At 41.7% G+C, this 23,760-nt stretch overlaps 3 protein-coding genes across 4 annotated transcripts in view; 1 reads left to right on the top strand and 2 right to left on the bottom strand.

Annotated features, from left to right (window-relative positions):
• LOC115146280 (TOG array regulator of axonemal microtubules protein 1-like) overlaps positions 1-3,730 on the bottom strand; it is a 34,081-nt gene extending 30,351 nt beyond the window's left edge. The window contains exon 1 of the mRNA XM_029688270.2: positions 1,746-3,730. Coding sequence (XP_029544130.1) covers positions 1,746-2,780 — 1,035 coding nt within the window. The 5' untranslated portion in view covers positions 2,781-3,730. The remainder of the gene's footprint in view (positions 1-1,745) is intronic.
• Positions 3,731-6,067: 2,337 nt separating this feature from the next.
• On the top strand, positions 6,068-11,098 carry LOC115146278 (kelch-like protein 28). 2 transcript variants are annotated; one of them, XM_029688267.2, is made up of 6 exons: positions 6,068-6,175; positions 7,443-7,703; positions 8,331-8,968; positions 9,078-9,521; positions 10,278-10,486; positions 10,592-11,098. In XM_029688267.2, exons 2-6 carry the CDS (start codon positions 7,443-7,445, stop codon positions 10,753-10,755), a joined length of 1,716 nt encoding a protein of 571 aa, XP_029544127.1. In that variant the 5' UTR covers positions 6,068-6,175; the 3' UTR covers positions 10,756-11,098. The 2 variants fall into 2 exon arrangements, with proteins under 2 accessions (XP_029544127.1, XP_029544128.1); XM_029688268.2 differs by having other exon boundaries at positions 6,068-6,198.
• Positions 11,099-14,445: 3,347 nt separating this feature from the next.
• Positions 14,446-23,564, bottom strand: LOC115146279 (uncharacterized protein C14orf28 homolog). The gene is made up of 5 exons (XM_029688269.2): positions 23,363-23,564; positions 20,613-21,137; positions 18,196-18,285; positions 16,321-16,455; positions 14,446-16,083 (listed from the first exon to the last, which is right to left on the bottom strand). Exons 1-5 carry the CDS (start codon positions 23,446-23,448, stop codon positions 15,900-15,902), a joined length of 1,020 nt encoding a protein of 339 aa, XP_029544129.1. The 5' UTR covers positions 23,449-23,564; the 3' UTR covers positions 14,446-15,899.
• Between the last annotated feature and the right edge of the window lie 196 nt (positions 23,565-23,760).

Genomic DNA, 23,760 nt, shown 5'->3' with positions numbered 1-23,760 from the left:
CATCAAACAAATAGTTTGCTTGCCTTCAGAATATGGTAGAGCCCCCCCCTTTTTTTTATCTCAAATTTAGACTAAGTTGATTGATAAACACTGACATGGTAGCTGTCATCTCTCTCCTCCTAATTAGCCACAAGGCAACTGACTGCTCACCAAATGGTTGTCATGGCAACAAAACAAAATAAACTACCAGCCCTTGCAGACAGGTGACAGTCCTTTTCAGGCCCTTTGCAATCAGTGCACTAGGGCTTTGATTGTGGAGACAAACAAATCAACTAAAACACAGCCCCTGAGGTGGATGGTGAAGTCAATAGGAAAGATGCTACTCCAAGAGCACAGTAAATCAGTGACTGATTGAAAGGCAACTTATTCCATTGGATCTGCATTAATATTTTCAGAAGCCCTTTACACCATTAAACATGTGAACTTTGATTGCTGAGTCAATAATGTCAACTAAAGGGAAACATTTGAATCATCACTGCATACATAACTACACTGAACAAAAACATAAACACAACATGTTAAGTGCTGGTCCCATGTTTCATGAGCTGAAATAAAAGATCCCAGAAATGTTCTTATACATACAAATATTATTTCTCTCAAATTTTGGGCACAAATTTGTTTATATCCCTGTTCGTGAGAATTGTATCCTTTGTCAAGATAATCCATCCACCTGACAGGTGTGGCATATCAAGAAGCTGTTTAAATAGCATGATCATTACACAGGTAAACCTTGTGCTGGGGACAATAAAAGGCCACTAAAATGTGAAGTTGTGTCACACAACACAATGCTACAGTTGTCTCATGTTTTGAGGGAGCGTGCAATTGAAATGCTGACTGCAGGAATGTCCACCAGAGCTGTTGCCAGAGAATTGAACATTCATTGCTCTACCATAAGCCGCCTCCAATGTAATTTTAGAGAATTGGCGGTATGCCTCACAACTGCAGACCACGTGTAATGGCATCATGTGGGTGAGCGGTTTGCTGATGTCAACATTGTGAACAGAGTGCACCATGGTGGCGGTGCAGTTATGGAAATTGTCGTAAAACAGACAATGAAAACAATTACATTTTCAATGGCTATTTGAATGCACAGAACTACCGTGATGAGATCCTGAGACCCTTTGTGATGCCTATTTTTTTTTTAAAGGTATCTGTGACTAACAGATGCATGTCTGTATTTCCAATCATGTGAAATCCATAGATTAGGGCCTAATGAATTCATTTCAATTGACTGATTCTCAAATTAATTGTAACCGAGTAAAATCTTTGAAATTATTGCATGTTGCATTTATATTTTTGTTCAGTATATTAGGCCTACCATTTTCACAGTATGCAGTGAGCCAATTAATATAAATTGTGTCCTGGATTTTTGCACGTACAACTCCATATAGTCCTAACACAAGTATTTGTCAGTATCTAGTATACTGCGTGTCGTATACTGATGTAGTATACAGCGTGTTATTGATTCAGTGTAGACATGTTTGGGGTCGTTTTCATCAGGTTCCTGCAAACTAATATTTGATAGATTTGTACTTTGGGTGGTTGCAAACCTCATTCTATTTGCACCTTATTCAATGGAATTATGGTGCCTCTATGGAAATAAGATTCTTATACCTATATAGCCTAGAGAGGATGTCTTGATATTTCTTTCTCTAATGAGACTTTGCTAAATCAAAACAGCTAGATAGACCAGTGTCGTCTTCAGACTTTTGCTTGATGTAACCTTGCTGTCATCGATGACCAACCTGATTAGAGGATTTCCCCTTAGGGGCACTGCGTGGCTGGGTGTTCACTGTGGAAGGGAGGCTTGACCTCTCCCAGGGCAGCTTGTTCTTCCCTTTGCCTGCACTGACAATTCTCCTCTGCAGTGGAAGGTCATCAACAAGGGAGCCCAAGCTTCCATAACCATGATACAGCCTGTCAGAGTCTGGTTCTGTCCTGATGCTCCTGGCACTGCTGATCCGCCCACCATTGAGCACCCACTCCAGGTCAGCTCCCGACCCAAACTGAGGTGAGCATCGTTGTCCTGGTTTAGGGATTACAAGGGCATACTCCACCATTCCATCCGAGGACAGTCTGGGAAGTATGTGTCTGGCTCTTCTTGCTTGCACAGCTGCCATAAGACCCTCCACATCCCCATTGAGCTCAACTCTGTTTACAGCCTTCATTAGGGGCTGTTTTTTCCCTGTGTCAAGGCAATGGTCAAAAACGGCAAATAGTTCTAGGGCTGCATGGCGGACCTTCTTCTTGCTGTCTGCCAGGTATGGTGCAACTTCAAAGCAGAGGCTGGGGATGTTGAAGTCCTTCCTGGGGTGGGTGAGCATAGCTGCTGTGATGATGTTGATGACATCCTCTCTGACCCGGGAGTTCTTGTGTCTCAGGTGTCCAATAACAAGGTCCAACACTTTCTGTGGCCCTACAATTCTAGTCAACTGCCTGAACACATTCATATACTCATTCCTGGTGACAGCGCGGGTGTCCCCAAGGGTTTTCAGAGCCACACACGCTAACTGTTTGAAATATGTGTCTACATTGTAATCCAATTTCTGAATGAGTAGGTTTATCACCTGTAAAGTGCCGTACAAAACTTTGAAGTTGCTGTCATCTAGAAGTCTGCGGAGAAAATTGATAAACTCCACAATACTGTCTGAGGGGACTGGCTTCAAGTCCAATCCAAAGAGGATATTTTTCAGCTGTTCCACACCATTTGTTCGATTTTGGTAGTTTTTGAGGTCTAGGAGCTTTTCATGTAACTCTTGGGATATCAATCCAAAAATCATAATGAATGGTCCTTTGGATGTGGTCAAATGGGGAAATCTAATGAAGCATTCACATTTCTGTGAGGACAGCAATATTGTCCTTTACTTTGAATCGTCATCTTGGTGGGTAGATTTAGCCTCTTCAATGCTGTATTTCACAGTGGCAATACTGTGGTTGCCGTCCAGTACAATTGCACTCAGATATGTATTTATATGGTAATAGTCAGTTCAACAATAAGTTTTACACCTGTAGGCAGCTGGTATTGGGAAAGACATTTGAACATGTCCACGCATAATCAATGCATGACATTAAAATACTTCATATTTGCAGCTCTTATGAATAAATGTTCTTTGTTTTGTTCTACGAGACAACTGGAACGTGAACAGTGAAAGCAACGTTGAGTGAAAATAAAACCACTTGTAAGGTTGCTGTGCTTTCCCTACATAGCCACGACGGGGGGAAAAAGCAGAGTGGAATGTTATATTTGAAAGCCCCTCTTGTATTTCAGCTAACTGCATTGGTAACTAGGTAGCCCACAATATGTTTCCATTGCTTCTAACATCATTCATTGTTCAGAAATGGAGTGTCAGGGCGACGTCGCTGCCAGTACCTCTTCTGATTGATGTTTTCCATATAATTCAATATCATAGATAGCTTTTAGCTACGTCTTCAAGGCTTGCGGCTGAGTAGCAACCTGGTGGTGGCTATCTTGGCTAACTACTTAACGTTAACTGGCGAAGTTAGAAAACAGACAAATTCGGACTTCGCATTCCGATTAGTCGTTCAAAATTGACGTCCGGGGTACGAAAACGTTTTCCAAATCTTCATGACCTCCTCGGTTAAATGTCCGACTAATAATACGAATTGAAATCCCCTTGTAACTGTATGAGATTCTATGTTGAATGTTTGTAGCTAATCTAGCTAGCTGCGCTGAAGTAGAGACGTTCATCGCCGTAGCCCACGCCAAGAAGCATCAAAATGGCGAATACAACATGACACAAACGGACCGCTTCCATGGTGACGCGAGTGGTAGGTTGAGAATCGGATGGAATTTGATGTATACCATTCCAAGGTTTCTTTATTTTTTTACTATTTTCTACATTGTAGAATAATAGTGAAGACATCGAAACTGGTACCTCCACTACTTTTAGTACCTTCTGGTATACTAGAGCTGGGCGATATAACGTAAAATAATCTCAATTCAAATGTTTTGCTTATGGGCGAATCACGATATACAGTACCAGTCAAAAGTTTGGACACACCTACTCATTCAATGTTTTTTTCTCTTATTTGTACTATTGTCTACATTGTAGAAACATCAAAACTATGAAATAACACATATGGAATCATGTAATAACCAAAAAAAGTGTTAAATCATATATTTTATATTTGAGATCCTTCCAAGTAGTCACCCTGCCTTGATGACAGCTTTGCACACTCTACGCATTCTCTCAACCAGCTTCACCTGGAATGCTTTTCCAACAGTCTTGAAGGAGTTCCCACATATGCTGAGCACTTGTTGGCTGCTTTTCCTTCACTCTGCGGTCCAACTCATCCCAAACCATCTCAATTGGGTTGAGGTCAGGTGATTGTGGAGGCTAGGTCATCTGATGCAGCACTCCATCACTATCATTCTTGGTCAAATAGCCCTTACACAGCCTGGAGGTGTGCTGGGTCATTGTCCTGTTGAAAAACAAATGATAGTCCAAATAAGTGCAAATCAGATGGTGTATCGCTGCAGAATGCTGTGGTAGCCATGCTGGTTATGTATGCCTTGAATGGGGTGGTACCGCTGGACAGTGGTCATCTAATCCTACCTGGGGTCATCCTATCCTACCTGATTTATTGAATTCTAATAAATCACTGACAGTGTCACCAACAGAGCACCATCACACCTCCTCCTCCAAGCTTCATGGTGGGAACCGCGCATGCAGAGATCATCCATTCACCTACTCTGCGTCTCACAAAGGCACGGCGGTTGGAACAAAAAATCTTACATTTGGACTCATCAGAGCAAAGGACAGATTTCCACTGGTCAAATGTCCATTGCTCTTGTTTCTTGGCCCAAGCAAGTCTCTTCTTCTTATTGGTGTACTTTAGTAGTGGTTTATTTGCAGCAATTCGACCATGAAGGCCTGATTCACGTCTCCTCTGAACAGTTGATGTTGAGTTGTGTCTGTTACTTGAACTCTGTGAAGCATTTATTTGGGCTGCCATTTCTGAGGCTGGTAACTCTAATGAACTTATTCTCTGTAGCAGAGGTAACTCTGGGTCTTCTTTTCCTGTGGCTCTTCTCACGAGAGCCAGTTTCATCGTAATGCTTGGTGGTTTTTGCGACTGCACTTGAAGATACTTTCAAAGTTCTTGAAATGTTCCGCATTGACTGACCTTCATGTCTTAAAGTAATGATGGATTGTCGTTTCTCTTTGCATATTTGAGCTGTTCTTGCCATAATATGGACTTGGTATTTTACCAAATAGGGCTATCTTCTGTATACAATCATTGTAGAATGTCATTGTAAATAATAATTTGTTCTTAAATGACTTGCTTAAGGTTAAAGGTTAAATAAAAATAAAATTAAAATATACCACCCCTACCTCGTCACAACACTGATAGGCTCAAACGCATTAAGAAGGAAAGAAATTCCACAAATTAACTTTTAAGAAGGCACACCTGTTCATTTTAATTAATTCCAGGTGACTACCTTATGAAGCTGGTTGAGAGAATGCCAAGCGTGTGCAAATATGTCATCAAGGCAAAGGGTGGCTACTTTGAAAAATCTCAAGTATAAAATATATTTTGATTTGTTTAACACTTTTTTGGTTACTACATGATTTAATATGTGTTATTTCATGTCTTCACTATTATTCTACGATGTAGAAAATAGTACAAATAAAGAAACACCCTGGAATGAGTAGGTGTGTCCTAACTTTTGACTGGTGCTGTATTGCATATTCGTACACCGTACACCAGTAAAAACAGATTCATAGATTGATATGGTGGGCACCTCTGCATGGCACCAGAGGACGAGTGCAACTTCTTGAGAAGCTGATGACGATGTCGCCTACCTGTATCTGCAAATGCATGTCAATTACATCAAACACGTAATATCAATGATAGGATTTTTTTTATGCTGACCATTTTATTTTCATGACACCTTGTTGGGTATTGCCTTCTTTCACTTTAATCTCTCCCCTAACTTGTATTTTGTATTATGGTTGTGCACAAAAAAAGACGATACATTTCAAATGTGTGCGAAATAGCTACAAAATTACCATTCCTCTGAAGTCGCCCGCGCGCTCCCGGAAGTTACGCCGCATAAAGTGTTTGGCGTTTGTTTCCTGACAGACGCTGGGGTTCCTGCCGCTATTGCGATAAAAACAGCTATTGTCGGGACATCTGACGCTCAACACAGGTTTCTCTCCGTTGCATATTCCTGTAAATGTTTGGACATGTGAAGTTTGATAGCTACTACATAACTGATTACCGCTCAACTAGATGGAGATCAATGTATAGCTTGCTTAGTACTGTTTATTTTTAGCATCAAATTTGCACTGGCGTGCTCTGCAGTGCCAATGCATTGGCCATAGCATGCCCTTGTTATTGTAATTTCTCACAAGAGGCCGCAGAACCTTCGTACATCTGATAGCCTGGCTATTCCAGCCTACGCCAATATTACAATGTTGTAAAATATAATATTCATCAGCGGATCTAAAACATCTGAACAGTACTTGTGGCTTGCAAGGCTGATGCTAAAAAAGTGGACCGACGACTCGAAGGCAGCAAACGTTAACTCGCTAACGAACGTTATTGGACAGATTTATATGTCAAGATAGCTGGCGAAACTAGTAAACGGATGTTACCCTTAGCTTGAGAAATGTCATGTTTCTATTCTACAAGCCGTCGAGTGGTTTTGAAAGAATTTGATCACCGAAATTTGGCAAATAGATTGTTGCGCTAGCTGGCTACTAGCAAGGTTAGCGTGTTTGCTCGCTGAGCTATAGCTACAGTATCTAGCTAAGCAAATGTAGACTAGCTTGCTAACAACATTTGACAGCTAGTTGATTTGAGCGATTTTGAGGCGTCACTCAAGCTTTGTCCATTGCTGCGAATATGCTAAATACTAATGGCATAGCTAGTTACTATTATTTAGTAACCGGGGTTATTAGCTTACTAGATGAGCCAAACTGTAGAGTGAAATAAGTATTTTAATCGTGAGGATTATTATAAATGTAAACTGATTTCTTATTACATTTTCACCGTGAAAAAAATAAAACATCGGGGTTTTTCCATCTTCCGTCAGGACAGTTTTGCAATGCCATTCGCTATTAATCAGATTTATATAATTAGCCTGTCTGTTAACTTGGCCATGTTCAGGGTTACACATGTCATCACACATTCTGATAATATCTGGTATGCAGTGCACTGCCACTGCATATAGTATGTTGTACTTGATTCAGTTAACTTATTGGCATGATGCATAGTCACTTCAGATTGTGTGGTGAAAGTGATGGCTCACATTGCCAGAATTTCCTTACAAATGGCTTCTGTCATTCACTTAGATTTCACCTGGAGAGGAAAATGTGGTCTTGAGTGTCTTCTTCAACTTGTCCATAGTTCTGTGTTTTTTCTCCTGTGTCTTTGACAGGATGTTAATGATGTGCATTTTTCCCCCCCATAAGATGGACCAGCAGGCCCAGTCCTACATGCTTGCCAGTCTGACGCGGCCCCACTCTGAGCAGCTGCTGCAAGGCCTCCAGCTGTTGCGGCAGGACCATGAACTGTGCGACATTGTGCTGCGAGTGGGGGATGCTAAGATCCATGCTCACAAAGTGGTGCTGGCGAGCATCAGCCCTTACTTCAAGGCCATGTTCACGGGAAATCTGTCAGAGAAGGAGACCTCTGAGGTGGAGTTCCAGTGTGTTGATGAGGCTGCGCTACAAGTAAGGCTCAATTAAGCAAATCAAATGTTATTTGTCATAAGCACAGAATACAACGGGTGTAGATCTTACTGTGAAATTCTTACTTACAAGCCCTTAACCAACAATGCAGTTCAAGAAAATATTTACTAAATAAACTAGACTATTAACAATAACTAGGTTATATACAGCGAGTACCCGTACAGAATCAATGTGCGGGGGTACAGGTTAGAGGTAATTTGTACATGTGGGAGAGGGGTGAAGTGACTATGCATAAATAATAAACAGCAAGCAGCAGTGTAAATAGTCCGGGTGGCCATTTGATTAATTGTTAAGCAGTCTTATAGCTTGGGGGTAGAAGCTGTTAAGGAGCCTTTTGGTCCTAGACTTGGCACTCCGGTAGCAGAGAGTCAATGACTTGGGTGATTGGAGTCTTCGAAAAAAAATTGGGCCTTCCTTTGACACAGCCTAGTTTATAGGTCCTGGATGGCAGGAATGGCAGGAAGCCTAGCATCCGTGTCATCTGACCACTTCCGTATTGAGCGAGTCACTGGTACTACCTGCATTAGTATTTTGAAGATTTCACTGTTTACTAAAACAAGCCTTTTCTGGCTTTTTCACATCATGATTGTTTTATTTTCCCTCCTGTAGGCCATCGTTGAGTATGCCTACACTGGCACAGTATTCATCTCACAGGAAACGGTGGAGTCCCTACTGCCAGCTGCTAACCTACTCCAGGTCAAGCTGGTGCTGAAGGAGTGTTGCTCTTTCCTAGAGAGCCAGCTAGATGCTGGAAATTGTATAGGCATCTCTCGCTTCGCTGAGACCTATGGCTGCCATGATCTCTGCCTGGCTGCCACTAAATTCATCTGCCAGAATTTTGAAGAGGTGTGCCAGACAGAGGAGTTTTTTGAGCTGACACGGGCGGAGCTGGATGAAATAGTGTCAAATGATTGTCTGAAGGTGGTAACAGAAGAGACTGTGTTCTATGCCCTGGAGTCGTGGATCAAATATGATGTCACTGAGCGGCAGCAGCACCTGGCTCAGCTACTGCACTGCATCCGCCTGCCTCTCCTCAGTGTTAAGTTCCTTACCCGCCTCTACGAGGCAAACCACCTTATCCGGGATGACCACGCCTGCAAGCACCTGCTCAACGAGGCTCTCAAATACCATTTCATGCCTGAGCACCGGCTCTCCTACCAGACGGTGTTGTCTACACGGCCACGCTGTGCTCCCAAGGTGCTCCTTGCTGTTGGAGGCAAGGCTGGACTCTTCGCCACCCTCGAGAGGTAATGCTGAACCCCAAACAGTAGTTCAAAATGGGTTTTTAGCAGTTTCGTATGAATTGGAAATGCATTTAACAAATGTAACTAATGTTCTCATTTCTTTCTGTTGTAGCATGGAGATGTATTTCCCTCAGACGGACTCATGGATTGGGCTTGCCCCTCTCAGTGTGCCCCGCTATGAGTTTGGAGTGGCATTGTTGGACCAGAAGGTGTATGTGGTGGGTGGCATTGCCACACACATGCGACAGGGCATTAGCTACCGGAGACATGAGAGTACAGTGGAGAGATGGGACCCTGACAGCAATACCTGGTCCACAGTGGAGCGCATGGCAGAGTGTCGCAGCACCCTGGGGGTAGTGGTCTTGGCTGGGGAGCTCTATGCCCTAGGGGGCTACGACGGCCAGTACTATCTACAGTCTGTGGAAAAATATGTCCCCAAGGTGAAGGAGTGGCAGCCTGTGGCACCCATGACCAAATCACGCAGCTGTTTTGCCACCGCTGTGCTGGATGGCATGGTCTATGCCATCGGAGGCTATGGCCCAGCCCACATGAACAGGTACGTTTTAATATAGTCAATCTGTGGTGGAATTAATTTAATTTAACAGGTAGTTTTGCTCATGTGGTTCTAGTAAGTTTTTGAAATACTATGCCTACTTCAACCTTCTGTCAACCTCCATTTGTTCCTATACATGGTAATGCTTACATCAGGAAGGTTATTTATGGTAGACCCCACAAGACCTTTTGAGGTCTTTGATCTATCCATGGAAAGGGTTCCAGCCACCCTTTCAATCATGCTCTGTTACTAGCCTGCAATGCAACCCATATTCTGTAGGATCAAAATTTGTCTTGTATTCAGACAGACATAGTTGCTTTTATAGAACAAGAGCTCTCTTGCTGGTTAGACCCCTGTTGCTGTCTTTGCTCACTAGAGAGAGAGATGTTGTAGTTACCAGTCTCCTTGACTCCCCAAACCCCTCAGGAGAATGTGTTTGGACAGGGAAGCTGTTGAGGGTTTCAGTACTTGATATTTCCAGCAAAATATAGACCTGGAATAGATGGCCTCATTAAATTGAGCTGTGACAATGGTACAGCTATATAGTATCTAAAAGCAAAAAGGACCAATGGTGAATTGTATTGGCTTAGATTCTGAAAATGTTAGTCAGTCATTTTTCTTTTATATGATGGACTATTAGTATTAGTCTTGCTACTGTACTAACCTGTTAAAAAAAAAAACATCTGCAGTGACTGTCAAAATGCACAGTGTAACTGTACCTTTTTATTGACCGAGTTTTATTTCTTGAACACTGTGCAGTGTGGAGCGGTATGACCCCAGCAAGGATGCCTGGGAAATGGTAGCCCCCATGGCAGACAAACGGATCAACTTTGGTGTTGGGGTCATGCTAGGGTTTATATTTGTGGTTGGGGGACACAACGGGGTATCACACCTGTCCAGCATTGAGAGGTATGACCCACACCAGAACCAGTGGACAGCCTGTCGGCCCATGAATGAGCCACGTACAGGTGAGTTGGGAAATGAAACAAGGTTTGTTATTTTGATGCAGAGAAGTTGACCATTCAGATTGCATGGCCAGAAATAACCATTTTATGATATCCATATTTTCCCAGGGGTTGGCTCAGCGATCGTGGACAACTACCTCTATGTGGTGGGGGGTCACTCGGGGTCATCCTACCTGAACACTGTCCAGCGGTACAACCCCATCACAGACAGCTGGCTGGACTCTAGTGGCATGATGTACTGCCGCTGTAACTTTGGGCTGACTGCTCTTTGACCCATGATACCCCTGGGTAGGACTCCTTAAGAGAAGAGTTGGACGAAAGGCTTTTCTTTTCTTTTTTTCCCCCCGTTCATCACCAGCAGGCTGAGGGCGGTGCCACACTGCCGTGAATCCCGGCGAGCGAGCTTGCTGCTGGATGAATGTGCCCAGCTGGCGACAGGGGACCACCGAGCTGGCCAGAGTGAGAAGGGTCTGGTTTGGGTGGAGGAAGGCGCGGGGCAGGTCACCATGGATCTTGTCACAGAGATGACCACTACTGCTGCTGGACCACAATGATGACTGCCATTTTACAGGGGACTGTGGGGGAGAACTAAGTGGAGGGGGAAAAAAAAGAAAAAAAAAAGTGTAGACTTATGTTTATGCCATTATTTCTGTTAAACACTCCAGACTTTTTTTTTTCTTCTTCCTGCTATGAGCAGAACATGTGTTCCAATTTTCTGGATCCTTAAAGTTTGTGTGTGCGTGTGGCGCAGAATGTCTGTATGCTTGTGAGTAGATGCATGTCAGATTAAATGATTGTTATTTTGTTTCTGTGTGCTGGACTGAAGCTCAGGCAAGTTGATTGGCTCACACACTGAGTTTGAAATGTCTGCATCTAAATCAGTGCTTCACAAAGAGAAATTGGAATCTTTATATATTCACTTACAAGGGCTGCCTTTTTTCTCTGTAAATGAAAAGAAATAGATATGAATATATCCTCTAGTGCATTGCCTGTAAATGTTTTTTGCACTGGTTACTAGTGTGTGTGTGTGTGTATTTGAATCAAGGGTTGAAGGATAAGCAAACCCCAATGAATTCTCCTGAGAGTACTTGCCACCTGTCTGTTTCATCCTTGGAGAAATTCTGAGATTCCCCCCCCCCCATGTTACAGCTTCTATTACATCATCCTGTGGAAGGGTCACACTTTATCCCTCTTCATAAGCATTCAAAAGTGACCCTGTCCCTCTTCACTGTTGGGTTTGTATGCTGCTAACTGGTGCTATATTCAGGATTCTCTTATTTGTATTATTTTATTTGTTCGTCTGTTACTGTTGTAGATGTATATGCCCCAGCTCGACAAGCTCCCATGCAATAAAGCAGGGTCTTTGCTTTGAGCCCCATGTTAAATTAAACTCTTGAGGCAGTCTATCAATACATTACTGATCTGATGATTTCATTCTTTAGCCCCAGGGATGCCATCTGTTAAGCTATGGTTTGCCTGAAACATTGTCCCTGCAATTAAATAGTAGTGCATCTGGTTGCCCACTATCACTGCCAGTTTCCTTACAAAGAAAGTCTGAGATTGTTGTGCTCTAATGGGTTAGGAACAAGTCTCTTGTTTAGCATGTGAATGATCCCTACACCCTTCTGCTTGCTTGCCACCTCTCTGCTGAAGCATGTGTGAGGAGCTGCATGTGGCCAAGGGCTTCCTGACGAGCTCAGGGAAGAGTGCATATACACAGCCTCATGAGACATGCCAAAATATGCGTTCACAAGTCTGGTGTAACTTTCCTACCTACAGACAGAGCTACAAATAGCTTTCCTCTGTGTGCCAGAATCAAAGGGTAATTTTCACTGCTAATGTATGGTACGTGTGACATACCGCCCTGGTGTCATATGGAGGGGTGGATGAGGTGTTGTCTCGTCTCTGTCAAGGGAAATTGTCACTGTCACAAAGTCTTTGACAGGCCGACAAGGGCATGGGGACAGAGCCCCCCCAGAAGGCAATAGAGAGAACTAATGTGATGTGTAAACCTCAAGTCCCTGTTGGTCCAGAATGAAAGAGTTGTTTCCTTGTATTGTACATTATAGATGTTTGCACATGTGGAAAACTTAAATGGAGCTCTACATTGCACTTACCAAACTATTTGATATGAAGTGTAATTTCAATTTGTACATAGGTCTCGATTTAGGTTTATGGCATTTAAACAATGCAATATTGTTTTCAGTGGATACAATTTTTGCTTTGAAATTGACTTCCTCAAAGTCAGGGTGTCTCATATTGCTGTGATGTCACACGTGGCATGTCTGTCTGTTCACATGTTTATATTGTCTGATGAAAGACCACTGTTATTCAAACCTCTGTTTTCCTCATCCCACTTTGCATTGTGTGCTCTTGTCTTTGGGAACATGTCCAATGTTGTGCCTGTCAGTTCACATGTACTAGGAACAGTTTGCAGACAGATGCATTGTGTACTCCAGTAAAAATACCAGTTATTGTTTTGCATTTTTCACAAGTAATGTAAGATTGGCACGAGACTTTGACTGTATGGGTCTTGCTCTAAGCCATTTTATCGGTCTCACCAGAGAGCAGCCTTGCAGTTACAGTACTGCAGTTTTGTGTGTTCTTCCATTTAACACACTTGTCAGTTGTGGTTACAAATGACAGTACACTTTAGCTCTTACCCTCTAACTTTACCTTGGACTATTTAGTCTTGCTCTAGCAATAAGAGGCCGAGTACGAGCTTGTCCAAACAAGTATGTGAGTTCTTCACTTGATGAGGACTCAAAATACTTCATTTATTTTTGGTTTAGTCTTAGGGGTAATTAAATTGGATTTCAAGGTGTCAGGGTTAGATGGCTGCTGCTGTTTTTTTCTCATCCTGGAATAGTGGGCTTTGTCATTTCACACTGTAAACATCTCCAGCAATCCTGTCATTTTCTTCATTTTTTTTAAAGACGCCATTGTTAAGTTGTCACGGGATGCAAGTAAATGGTGAGCCATTTTAACCTGCATGACTGTACAGCTCACAGTCATTTCTTTGGATGTTATTCATTTGGAATCATGTGAATGCAAATCTAACATTGCAAACAACTAATTGGGGAAACTTTACATTCTTGGGAGATCCTAAGATAGACAAACTGCATTTTTTGGGGGTGAATAAACAGCCATTTCATATAGTTCAAAAGGATCTAATACTTTCTTTTAAACATTTGCCATTTATTGAATATTTCTTCCATTTAGATTGTGTACTTTTTAACACTTGATGTTAGGTAAATGAGGCATTCGTCTATCCACAACAGGCTGGTAGGATGAGCCTGAACATCAGAACAGTGAAAATCACGCAGGCGTGATTGTCTGCAGCTACCATCTATTGTCAAGCATTTGTTTCACTAGCATGTAGGTTATCCTTGTGGGGATATTGAAAACCACAATGTTAGGGATGTATTTATACTGACTTATTCACTGCGTTGGCGGGAAAACTCTTGGTCATACGTGGAATCTGAAAACATCAAACTGCAAAATGAAGGGATGTGTGTGTGAAGTTAATTTACTTATTTATCATGGCCTAAACATGTCTTGTTTTGACAACTTTCACCAAAGTGCTTGTTTTAAAGAATGCAGAGGGAGTACTAATATCAAGTCTGGAAAAGACTCACTGCTGTCTCGTTTCTAAAAAAAATAAAAGAATTGAAACCGATGTCAATGTTAGCCAAATGAACACGGCTTCATTTCCATTTCCCATGCGTGTGTCTGAAGGTGATATTTTTGAATTGTATATCCTGTGGATTATTACTGGAACTACAAGAACCTTGCTGTAGAAGCTGCATTTCCCCCACATGTTATCATGCTTTGAACATACATTTTAGCCAGTTTATTTATTTGGTGCAGTTGTACCCTGTTAAAATGAATAAATGCCTGCCTTAAAGGTACGATTTGTTCTTGTCTCTAGTTTTATGTGCAACAAACCAACATACAAATGCTAGAATATAAAAATATTTGTATTGCTTAACTTCAATGACTGCATAGAAAGAAAGAAAAACCCACCATTCAATACATGAACGAGGATTGTTGCTCAAAGACAGTTTCATTCTTAGTTCTGACAAAGATGAAATTGGCAGAGGTCAATGCTTAACAGTACATATGTGCATATGAAGCCTGTGATGAGCAGTAATGTTATTTCCAAATGATCAAATGCATTACAAAATCACATTTATTTACTAATGCTTTGACATCTTGTTTAGATTGGGATGTAACAATGTACCTTATTGAATTGTGCAGAATAATTTGAATTCAGGGTATTATATGCTACTGTGAAAGGTAAGCACTCAATAAGCACTTATGTAACATCACTATGCTGGGGTACTTGTAAGTACAAGTAATTACTTACATTTAAGACAGAACTGATATTTTATCCAATGATACATTTTCACACAATATACAAATATTTGAGCAGGTATTCATTTTAATACAAGTTAACGCTGTGTGACTCACTTCCAAGTTGAAGCCCAATGGACAGCTTAAAACAAGCAAGTCAATTAAGGATAATGATTGAATTTCCACAAAATGCAAATACTGTTTCAAATGTTTTTAAACAGGGGGAAATAGTACAAAAAAAGCAGCAGTTTGATCTGAGGTCAGGACTAGTATGCACAAAAGGATTGTAGTAGATGAGTCCTGTACAATCTCAGATGCTTCACTAGTCTAGCCTATATATACCCTGTTGACAATTCTACATCAAAGTTTAATTAGCTGAATTTGCTTCTCTGAAAGTGCAACCATTTCACCCAAGACAACTAAACACACTGCAAGCAAACTATTTTTTTTTTTTTTTGCAGTGGAGCTATTTAAGGTTGAGTTGATTCTTTAATATGCATACCTCCCCAGAACTATTATAGTCCATGCATATATTCTTGGATTCCAAGCATGCCCAAAGAGAAGATGAACTTATCATTTTGCACAGTGAGTGTTTGAGGCAACAGTCAGGCAAAATGGAGCACATAATTCCAAAAAGTAATCTCAAAGTATAAAAACAAGGAAGTTGTTGACATGATCTCCTAAAAAGTTTGGAAATGTGGTATAAGCCTTTTCAAACTAGATAAAAATGTCAATAAATATGATTAGGTGATAAAAGTATCTGGTAAGAGCTCACTGAGGAATGGAAGACAAAACCATCATGAGCCAAATGTAAAGTAACTTGGATACTATTTCTGTGAATGAAGGGCAATAAACAGGAAGGTGTTAGTGTGCATTTTTCAAAAGATGCCTCCCTATCAGTGTTGTCTAGTATCTACCTCCTTCCTTCTGGACCATGGTGACACAATTGGGGTCAATTCCTTTTCAATTCAAGTAAATTCAGGAGAATTTATTTTCGTCCTGAAATGATGGAATGAAAAATGGAACCGACCCCATCCCTGCTTGGTTACATTAGTGCATCTCATTTGTCTGAGGCGCGGATGTAGACAAGGGAAGAGAGAAGGAGGAGTTCAGGGGGCTTGTTTAACAGAATCAGGTTGTCGCTCCTCAGCCCGTCATAGTGCATCCAGTAGCCGTCTATCTGGAAGGCTGCAGAGTAGTGATGCTCCTCCTTGTTGAAGAGTGTGGCGCCCTCCAGTGAGTACCTGTGGAAAAGCAGAGAGTTGCAATTGGATTTTTCTGCATGTTGAAGACCATTCTCGGTTACCAGAAAAAGCTTAAAAGAAATCAGTGCAAATAGCAAAGTACATGCAAGTGGGTGCTGTTTAAACAAAATAAAAACAGATAGCCAATCAATTACATTTAACATCCAGGGAGAAAAATAAACAGCACCTAAGACAATGAGGCTGGGATACGAATCCTGCTCTACAAGATTTCTTTACCTGTGTTGGGATAGGGCTAGATGGTAGGGAACATAGGACAGCTCCTCAGACTTCCAAAGCTGCATGTTGAGAATGACAAAAGGAGGTGGTCCATGGCAGAAGACCCTCTGAGAGAACTCCCTCAACCCATTACACCTGAAGAACAGACAGCAAATCAGTCAGAATCAGAAAGAACATTAAAAAAAGATGGTGATTCAACATTATGTCTCTCAGGTGATTTGGAAAGCCACAGACAATCAACAATATAATAATAATATTGGATTAAAAGTGAAAGATCTGTAATAGGAACAAAAACACCATATATACAGTGCATTCAGAAAGTATTCAGACCCCTTCCCTTTTTCCACATTGTTACATTAGACTTATTCTAAAATTGATAAATTATCCCCCCCCCCTCAATCTAAACACAATAGCCCATAATGACAAAGCGCAAACAGGTTTTTAGAAATTTTTGCAAAAAAACAAACAGAAATACCTTATTTACACAAGTATTCAGACCCTTTGCTATGAGACTCAAAATTGAGCTCAGGTTTCATCCTGTTTCCATTGATCATCCTTGAGATGCTTCTACAACTTGATTGGAGTCCACCTGTGGTAAATTCAATTGATTGGACAGGATTTGGAAAAGCACACACCTATCTATATAAGGTCCCACACAGCTGACATTGCATGTCAGAGTAAAACCAAGCCGAAGGAACTGTCCATAGAGAACCAAGAACCGATGGTCACTCTGACAGAGCTCCAGGGTTCCTCTGTGATGATGGGAGAACCTTCCAAGAGGACAACCATCTCTGTAGCACTCCACCAATCAGGCCTTTATGGTAGAGTGGTCAGACGGAAGCCACTCCTCAGTAAAAGGCACATGACAGCCCACTTGGAGTTTGCCAAAAATGCACCTAAAGGACTCTCAGACGAAACCGAGATTGAACTCTTTGGCCTGATTCCCAAGCGTCACGTCTGGAGGAAACCTGGCACCATCCCTACGGTGAAGCATTGTGGTGGTAGCATCATGCTGTGGGGATGTTTTTCAGCGGCAGGGACTGGGAGACTAGTCAGGATCGAGGGAAAGATGAACAGAGCAAAGTACAGAGATCCTTAATGAAAACCTGCTCCAGAGCGCTCAGGACCTCAGACTGGGGTGAAGGTTCACCTAACAGGACAACGACCCTAATCACACAACGCAGGCGTGAGTTCAGGACAAGTCTCTGAATGTCCTTAATTGGCCCAGCCAGAGCCTGGACATGAACCCGATCGAACATCTCTGGAGAGACCTGAAAATAGCTGTGCAGAAACACTCCCCATCCAACCTGACAGAGCTTGAGAGGATCTACAGAGAAGAATGGGAGAAACTCCCCAAATACAGATGTGCCAAGCTTGTAGCATTATACCCAAGAAGACGCAAGGCTGTAATTGCTGCCAAAGGTGCTTCAACAAAGTACAGAGTAAAGTGTCTGAATACTTATGTAAAATGTGATATTTCAGTTTAAAATTTGTATAAATTAAGAAACATTTCTAAAAACCTGATTTTGCTTTGTCAGTATGGGGTATTGTGTGTAAACGAGGGGAAAAAATGTAATACATTTGAATAAGGCTGTTTACGTAACAAAATGTGGAAAAAGTGAAGGGGTCTGAATATTTACGAATGCACTGCACTAATGTATACCATATGTCAGAGTATCTTTTAATGTGTTTATGAAACTGTATTTTTGTCACGTAAAACTGTGTATAAAAGTACCATGTATATAAAAAAAAAAGTATGAATAATGTATATGTGACAAAATAGCGATTAAAAACTCAAATGTAAAACTAAGGGGGGTGTGGTGGATGGGCCAATACACAGTATATAAATATATATTTTTAAACATTGTCTCTCACCCCAGTTCTTTGCAGAGAATGATCTTGGGACAGAAGAACTCATCCACAGCTGACTGAATGGGATCTCTAGGGGGCAGCTCGTGAGGAGGACTGGGATGGAAGAAAAAGGGTAAGAAGGCTAACTGAACACCATGTAGTGAAACCAGGTAAAAGCTATGATCCTTTATTGATGTCCCTTGTTAAATCCACTTCAAATCAGTGTAGATGAAGTGAAGGAGACATGTTAAGTAAATATTTTTAAGCCTCGAGACAATTGAGACAGATTGTGTATGTGAGCCATTCAGAGGGTGAATGGGCAAGACAAAATATGTACGTGCCTTTGAACGGGATATATATGTTTAACTAGTAGGCGTGGGCACCAGTTTGTCAAGAACTGCAACGCTGCTGGGTTTTTCAAGCTCAACAGTTTCCCATGTGTATCAAGAATAATCTACCACCCAAAGGACATCCAGACAATTTGACAACTGTGGGAAGCATTGGAGTCAACATGGGTCAGCATTTCTGTGGATGCTTTTGACACCTTGTAGAGTCCATGCCTCAACAAATTGAGGCTGTTCTGAGGCAAAGGCAGGGGAGGTTCATGCAATTCAATATTAGGATGGTGTTCTTAATGTTTTGTACACTGCGTATTTATAACTCTCTCAAGATAGTTCATCTGTGTTGTTTTCAATGGGAGCAAATAAAGCATAGTGGGTAGCACAAGCAAGGAGCTCTTATTGTCGCGTTCTAGCATGCATTTCAATATTTCTGTTAGAAAAATGTCTTCTCTGTGAAGTGCGTTTGCAATAACTAAATTCGCCCTTGCACTCCTTGTAAATCTACCTCATCCCCATATTATTACTTACACACTTGCTCTTCTGCACCCTAGTATCTCTACTTGCACATCATCATCTGCACATCTATCACTCCAGTATTAATGCTAAATCGTAATTATTTCACCTCTATGGCCCATTTATGGCCTACCTCCCTAGATTTGCACATAGATTTTTCTATTGTGTTACTGACTGTACGTTTGTTTATGTGTAACTCTGTGTTGTTGTTTTTGGCGCACTGCTTTGCTTGATCTTGGCCAGGTCGCAGTTGTAAATGAGAACTTGTTCTCAACTTGCCTACCTGGTTAAATAAAATAAAAGGTGTAAAAATAAAAAAATAAACAACGCATTGTTTTTAACTTTGGCAGAGTGTACTAAGTTATGTAGACGAGCCTATGTTCTTAACAGATTGGAGTTCTGGGAACAGAAAACTGGACTGAGCTTGGGCGTTTCTTCGATGAGAAAAATCGGCAGAATGTCGGCCCAATTCCATAGATGGGTTAGCTGATAACGTTACCAGAACGAAGCCCACGCTACAAATGGGGCAGAAGTCCATGTGTTGTGATTCTGGACGGCCTGATAGTTCGTTTCGTGTTATGGTTGCTGTCACGTGGGGAATAATAAATTGCTCGTTTGTTGGTTTCATCATGTTCTTGATACCATGTCTTCTTTTGAGGTATTTGACCGATTTTATGACAATGCTAATAAGGCAACAACAAAAAATTGCTAGCTATCTAACCAACAAATGACACGATGTATTTGAGAGACAAGTGCTCATTGTGCAAATGTTTTTGCTTTTAATAAACATTGAAGACAAAATATATTGTTTACATCATGTCAACAATCTAAGCCAATCCTGTCTGTTTTGCCAAATAGTTGCGCAAGTGGCGGTTTTGTTGCTAAAAAAACAACAACAACCTGTCTGTACTCTCCCACTGCTGGCCACACTGGGCTTCCTATCCTCACCATATTTGGTGGGGAGTGGAAATTCCAACCAGAGGCTTCAGATTTATGAATCCAGTGAAACTCTATCCACCACCAGTATCAGGCAGCATACATGTACTGTATTTACACTAACCTAATCCACGTAATCTCCAACCTGAAAGAAAAGTACCAAGAACAAAAACTTAAAATAGTGGTTGGGATTTGATAATGGGCACAGTATAATCCACTGTCGACATGCAACCCACCGTGGGTAAACATGACTTTATAAGGCTCTGGCAGAGACTAGACCAGAGCTGTTAAGAAACCAACCACACTTCATCATTTCATACTATGATCATTAGAAAGCTGAACCTTATTTTAGTCAAGCAGCGTGTCAAGGGGGCAAAATAAAAGCATCTTGAAGACAGAAGTGTAGACCAGCTGTCCCAAAGAATTAGCATTGCAAGCAATAGAGACATGGAAGGTCCTCCCATTTGAACTCATAGCTTTTTGGCTACCTTATTTATAGTGAATCGCTATTGGTTTTCATTCATTTTTACAAATTAAGGATTACTGGTCTCTGATCAGAAGCTGAACAAGCTCTGGGAGATATAGTGTAAAGCAAATCCTCCCACACTGACCAGAATACAGATTTTGGCTTACAGCTTTTGCCTCTCTTACTTGATGTTGATGGTTTTCTGTATGAACTCCTGGAAACGAGCAGGACAGCTCCAGTTGGTGCACAGACTCTCCTGCATGGTAGACATCATTGTCTCCAAGTTCTTGGTGAAGTTCTCATGTTCATTACCAAACAGGTCGATCTCCAACGCTGCATGGTGGATCACTGAGCGGTACTGCCTCTTGGACATCCTGTCCCAGATCCACAGCATCTTAACGGTGGTGTAGTCATACGAGTCCATCAGGTAGAGGAAATGCTCCACAAACTGCCTGCCCAGGAATATGCCCACCTCCCGGGGAAAGCTCTGGTTGTCTCTCAAAATTACATAAAGAATCATGAGGAACCCATCGATGGTGCAGGTGTTCTTTAGGCTTATCTTAACATACAGAGGGGTGCATGAGATGGCCTTCCTCCCTGCCCTGATGGTGTAAACGCCCCCCCATGGGAGCACAGGCCTCCAAAAGGAACGGTCCTCTTCATCATTGTTGTTGATGGATGCACGGATCTCCTCAAACAATGTCTTGGTCCTAGGGAAACAACATGAAGGTACGTTATCATTCACTCTGGGTTGAAAAATAAAAAATAACTTATCCTTTACAACCAAATCAAAAAAATTGTAAATGGAATGTTATAGAAGGGTCCAGACACTTTTCTCCCACATTTTACAGAAACGTACCCCTAACAGCATTCCTTCATTCTTGTTCTTGTATGGGGGCCCTGAAAAAATATGAACAAAACCTCCCAAAACATCCTTTTATAGACAGCAAAGCTGTCAGTATTGTGATGCATGTCTTTAGATGTCGTTCCATTTTTCATGTATCCTGCTGCGACAGGTAACTAGCAAAATAAAGGAAACACCAACATAGTGTATTAATAGGGCGATGGGCCACCACAAGCTGCCAGAACAGCTTTGCTGTGCCTCGGCAGAGACTCTAAAAGTGTCTGGAACTTCCTGTGTGGAAGCACCCCATGCTTTCAATATACACTACATGTCCACCTACTTTTGGCCACCTCCTCGTCAAACATCTCATTCCAAAATCAGGGGCATTAATATGGAGTTGGTCCCCCCTTTGCTGCTATAACAGCCTCCACTCTTCTGGAAAGGTTTTCCACCAGAATGTCATTGTATGCTGTAGTGTTAAGATTTCCCTTCACTGGAACTAAGGGGCCGAGTCCGAACCATGAAAAACAGACCCAGACCATCATTCCTCCTCTACTTCACAATAACAGCACTTACAGATGACCGGGGCAGCTGTAGCAGGGCAGACATTTTATGAACTGACTTATTGGCATCCTATGACAGTGCCATGTTGAAAGTCACTGAGCTCTTCAGTATGGGCCATTCTCCTGCCAATGTATGTTTATGGCGATTGCATGGTTGTATGCTCGGTTTTATACACCAGTCAGCAACGGGTGTGGCTGAAATAGCCGAATCCACAAATTTGAAGGGGTGTCCTCATACTTTCGGCCATGTAGTGTACTTTGTATCCCTCAAGTGTTTCTTTCTTTTGAAGAGTGACCTGCAAAATGGACCGAGCGGTAGCGCTCGAGTCGCAACAAAATGGACCGAGCGGTAGCGCTCGAGTCGCAACAAAATGGAATATAACGTACACTAACAGCTTTGCTGTTTCTAAAAGGATGTATTTGGGTGTTTTTGGAGCCTTCGTTCATACTTTTCAGGGCACCCATACTACACAAGGATGAGGAAGCTGTCTGGGCCCTTCTATAACATAGCATTTACATAAAAATAAAAAATGAAATGTGGTAAAAAAAAACTCCCAAAAAACACTTATCCTTTCAGCACAGTTCGATGATCTCAAATCCGTACCTTCATCTTCCTTATGATTAATAGGGGTTTACCTGCATGGGATTGGTTAAGGAAGGTATTCATAATTTACCAAATAATTAAGTTACAGGAGTGTGCATGGTAATACATCCCTCATGCCAGGGGTCATCCCATATTGTAGCAAGCCAACTGTCAGATCTGAGGATGACATGCATAATTGCAATGCAAACCCTGGTAGCTAGTTACATAATTCATATTTAAAAAAATATGATAAACGTTTAGTCAGCATTATTTAATAAATCGAATTGAAGACTAACATGGCAGCTAGATATAATTAATGCTCTCCTGCATGTAACTTCGATACTTTTGACAGCCAAGTTGCGACACACTGGGGTGTAATCAGTCCAAACAGTTAAACCCAACGAAAACGAGAGTTTCTATTGGACAAATGCAGGTAGGTCCCTCCCCGTTTCGTTCGCATCCGTGTAAGTAACGTTTTGCAACAGAATCAGGGTTTGACTAGCCTGCTGCATAAATGCTCCTTGACCTGCAGCTTTTTTCAGATTTGACATTTACGCATCAGATTAGGAGAATTATGTTTAAGATTAGGAAAATGTTTAGGGCTAGCTAAAATACAAAAAAAAAAACAATAAACTTTTGACGTTAATTTGATAAAAGCAGTATCCCTTCTAACAATTACCACATAACCAGCGTAATGAATACGCCCCTGGTATACACCAGCTGCTAGTAGACGTTAGTTTAGCAGATCATCTAACGTTACTAGCTAGTTAGCTAACTCCCCTCCCCCACGTTTTAGTGCCTTTACGTGTGGATGCAATATTACCAAATGTTGATGTTGGATTATCTACCAATGTTTTCAAATATATGTGTTGGTTCGTTAGTCTAGCTAGCTAGATCACATGCAAGTTAGCTTAGCAGCTGGCTACCAAACGTTAGTAACGTTACCTTTCAATTTGCAGACTCTCCTCGGTGCTCGAAATCAGGGTTTTGAGGTCTTCTGTTTCGGTCAAAATGCAGAATTTGCTCTCCATCGTTCTCTGTATTTCTTCATGTCTTAATTCAGGCCAACAGCCAGAAATCCTTCTCTGTAACCCTCGGGAAAGCTTGGCACTCAGCAAGCTTCAAAACATCCAGAGCAATGTCAAGTTACGCCCATTGCTTCGCGTGACCACGCCTATAAACAGTGGTTGGTTTACGCCCTTCATCTCTTTCTTTCAGCAATTCAATGCTGCCACCTGCTGTCTGAGACATTTTTTCTTTTCATGACATTTTCCCTCCAACATTTTCCTTCCTGCCTCCTTCTCTTGAGGGGGCGCGCAGGGGGTGGAAAGCATATTACGTCT

The sequence above is a fragment of the Oncorhynchus nerka genome, linkage group LG18, assembly GCF_034236695.1.
Source record: "Oncorhynchus nerka isolate Pitt River linkage group LG18, Oner_Uvic_2.0, whole genome shotgun sequence".
Taxonomy (NCBI): Eukaryota; Metazoa; Chordata; class Actinopteri; order Salmoniformes; family Salmonidae; genus Oncorhynchus; species Oncorhynchus nerka.
Note: the sequence above shows the minus strand (reverse complement) of the source record. Positions and strands in the feature narration are given on the sequence as shown.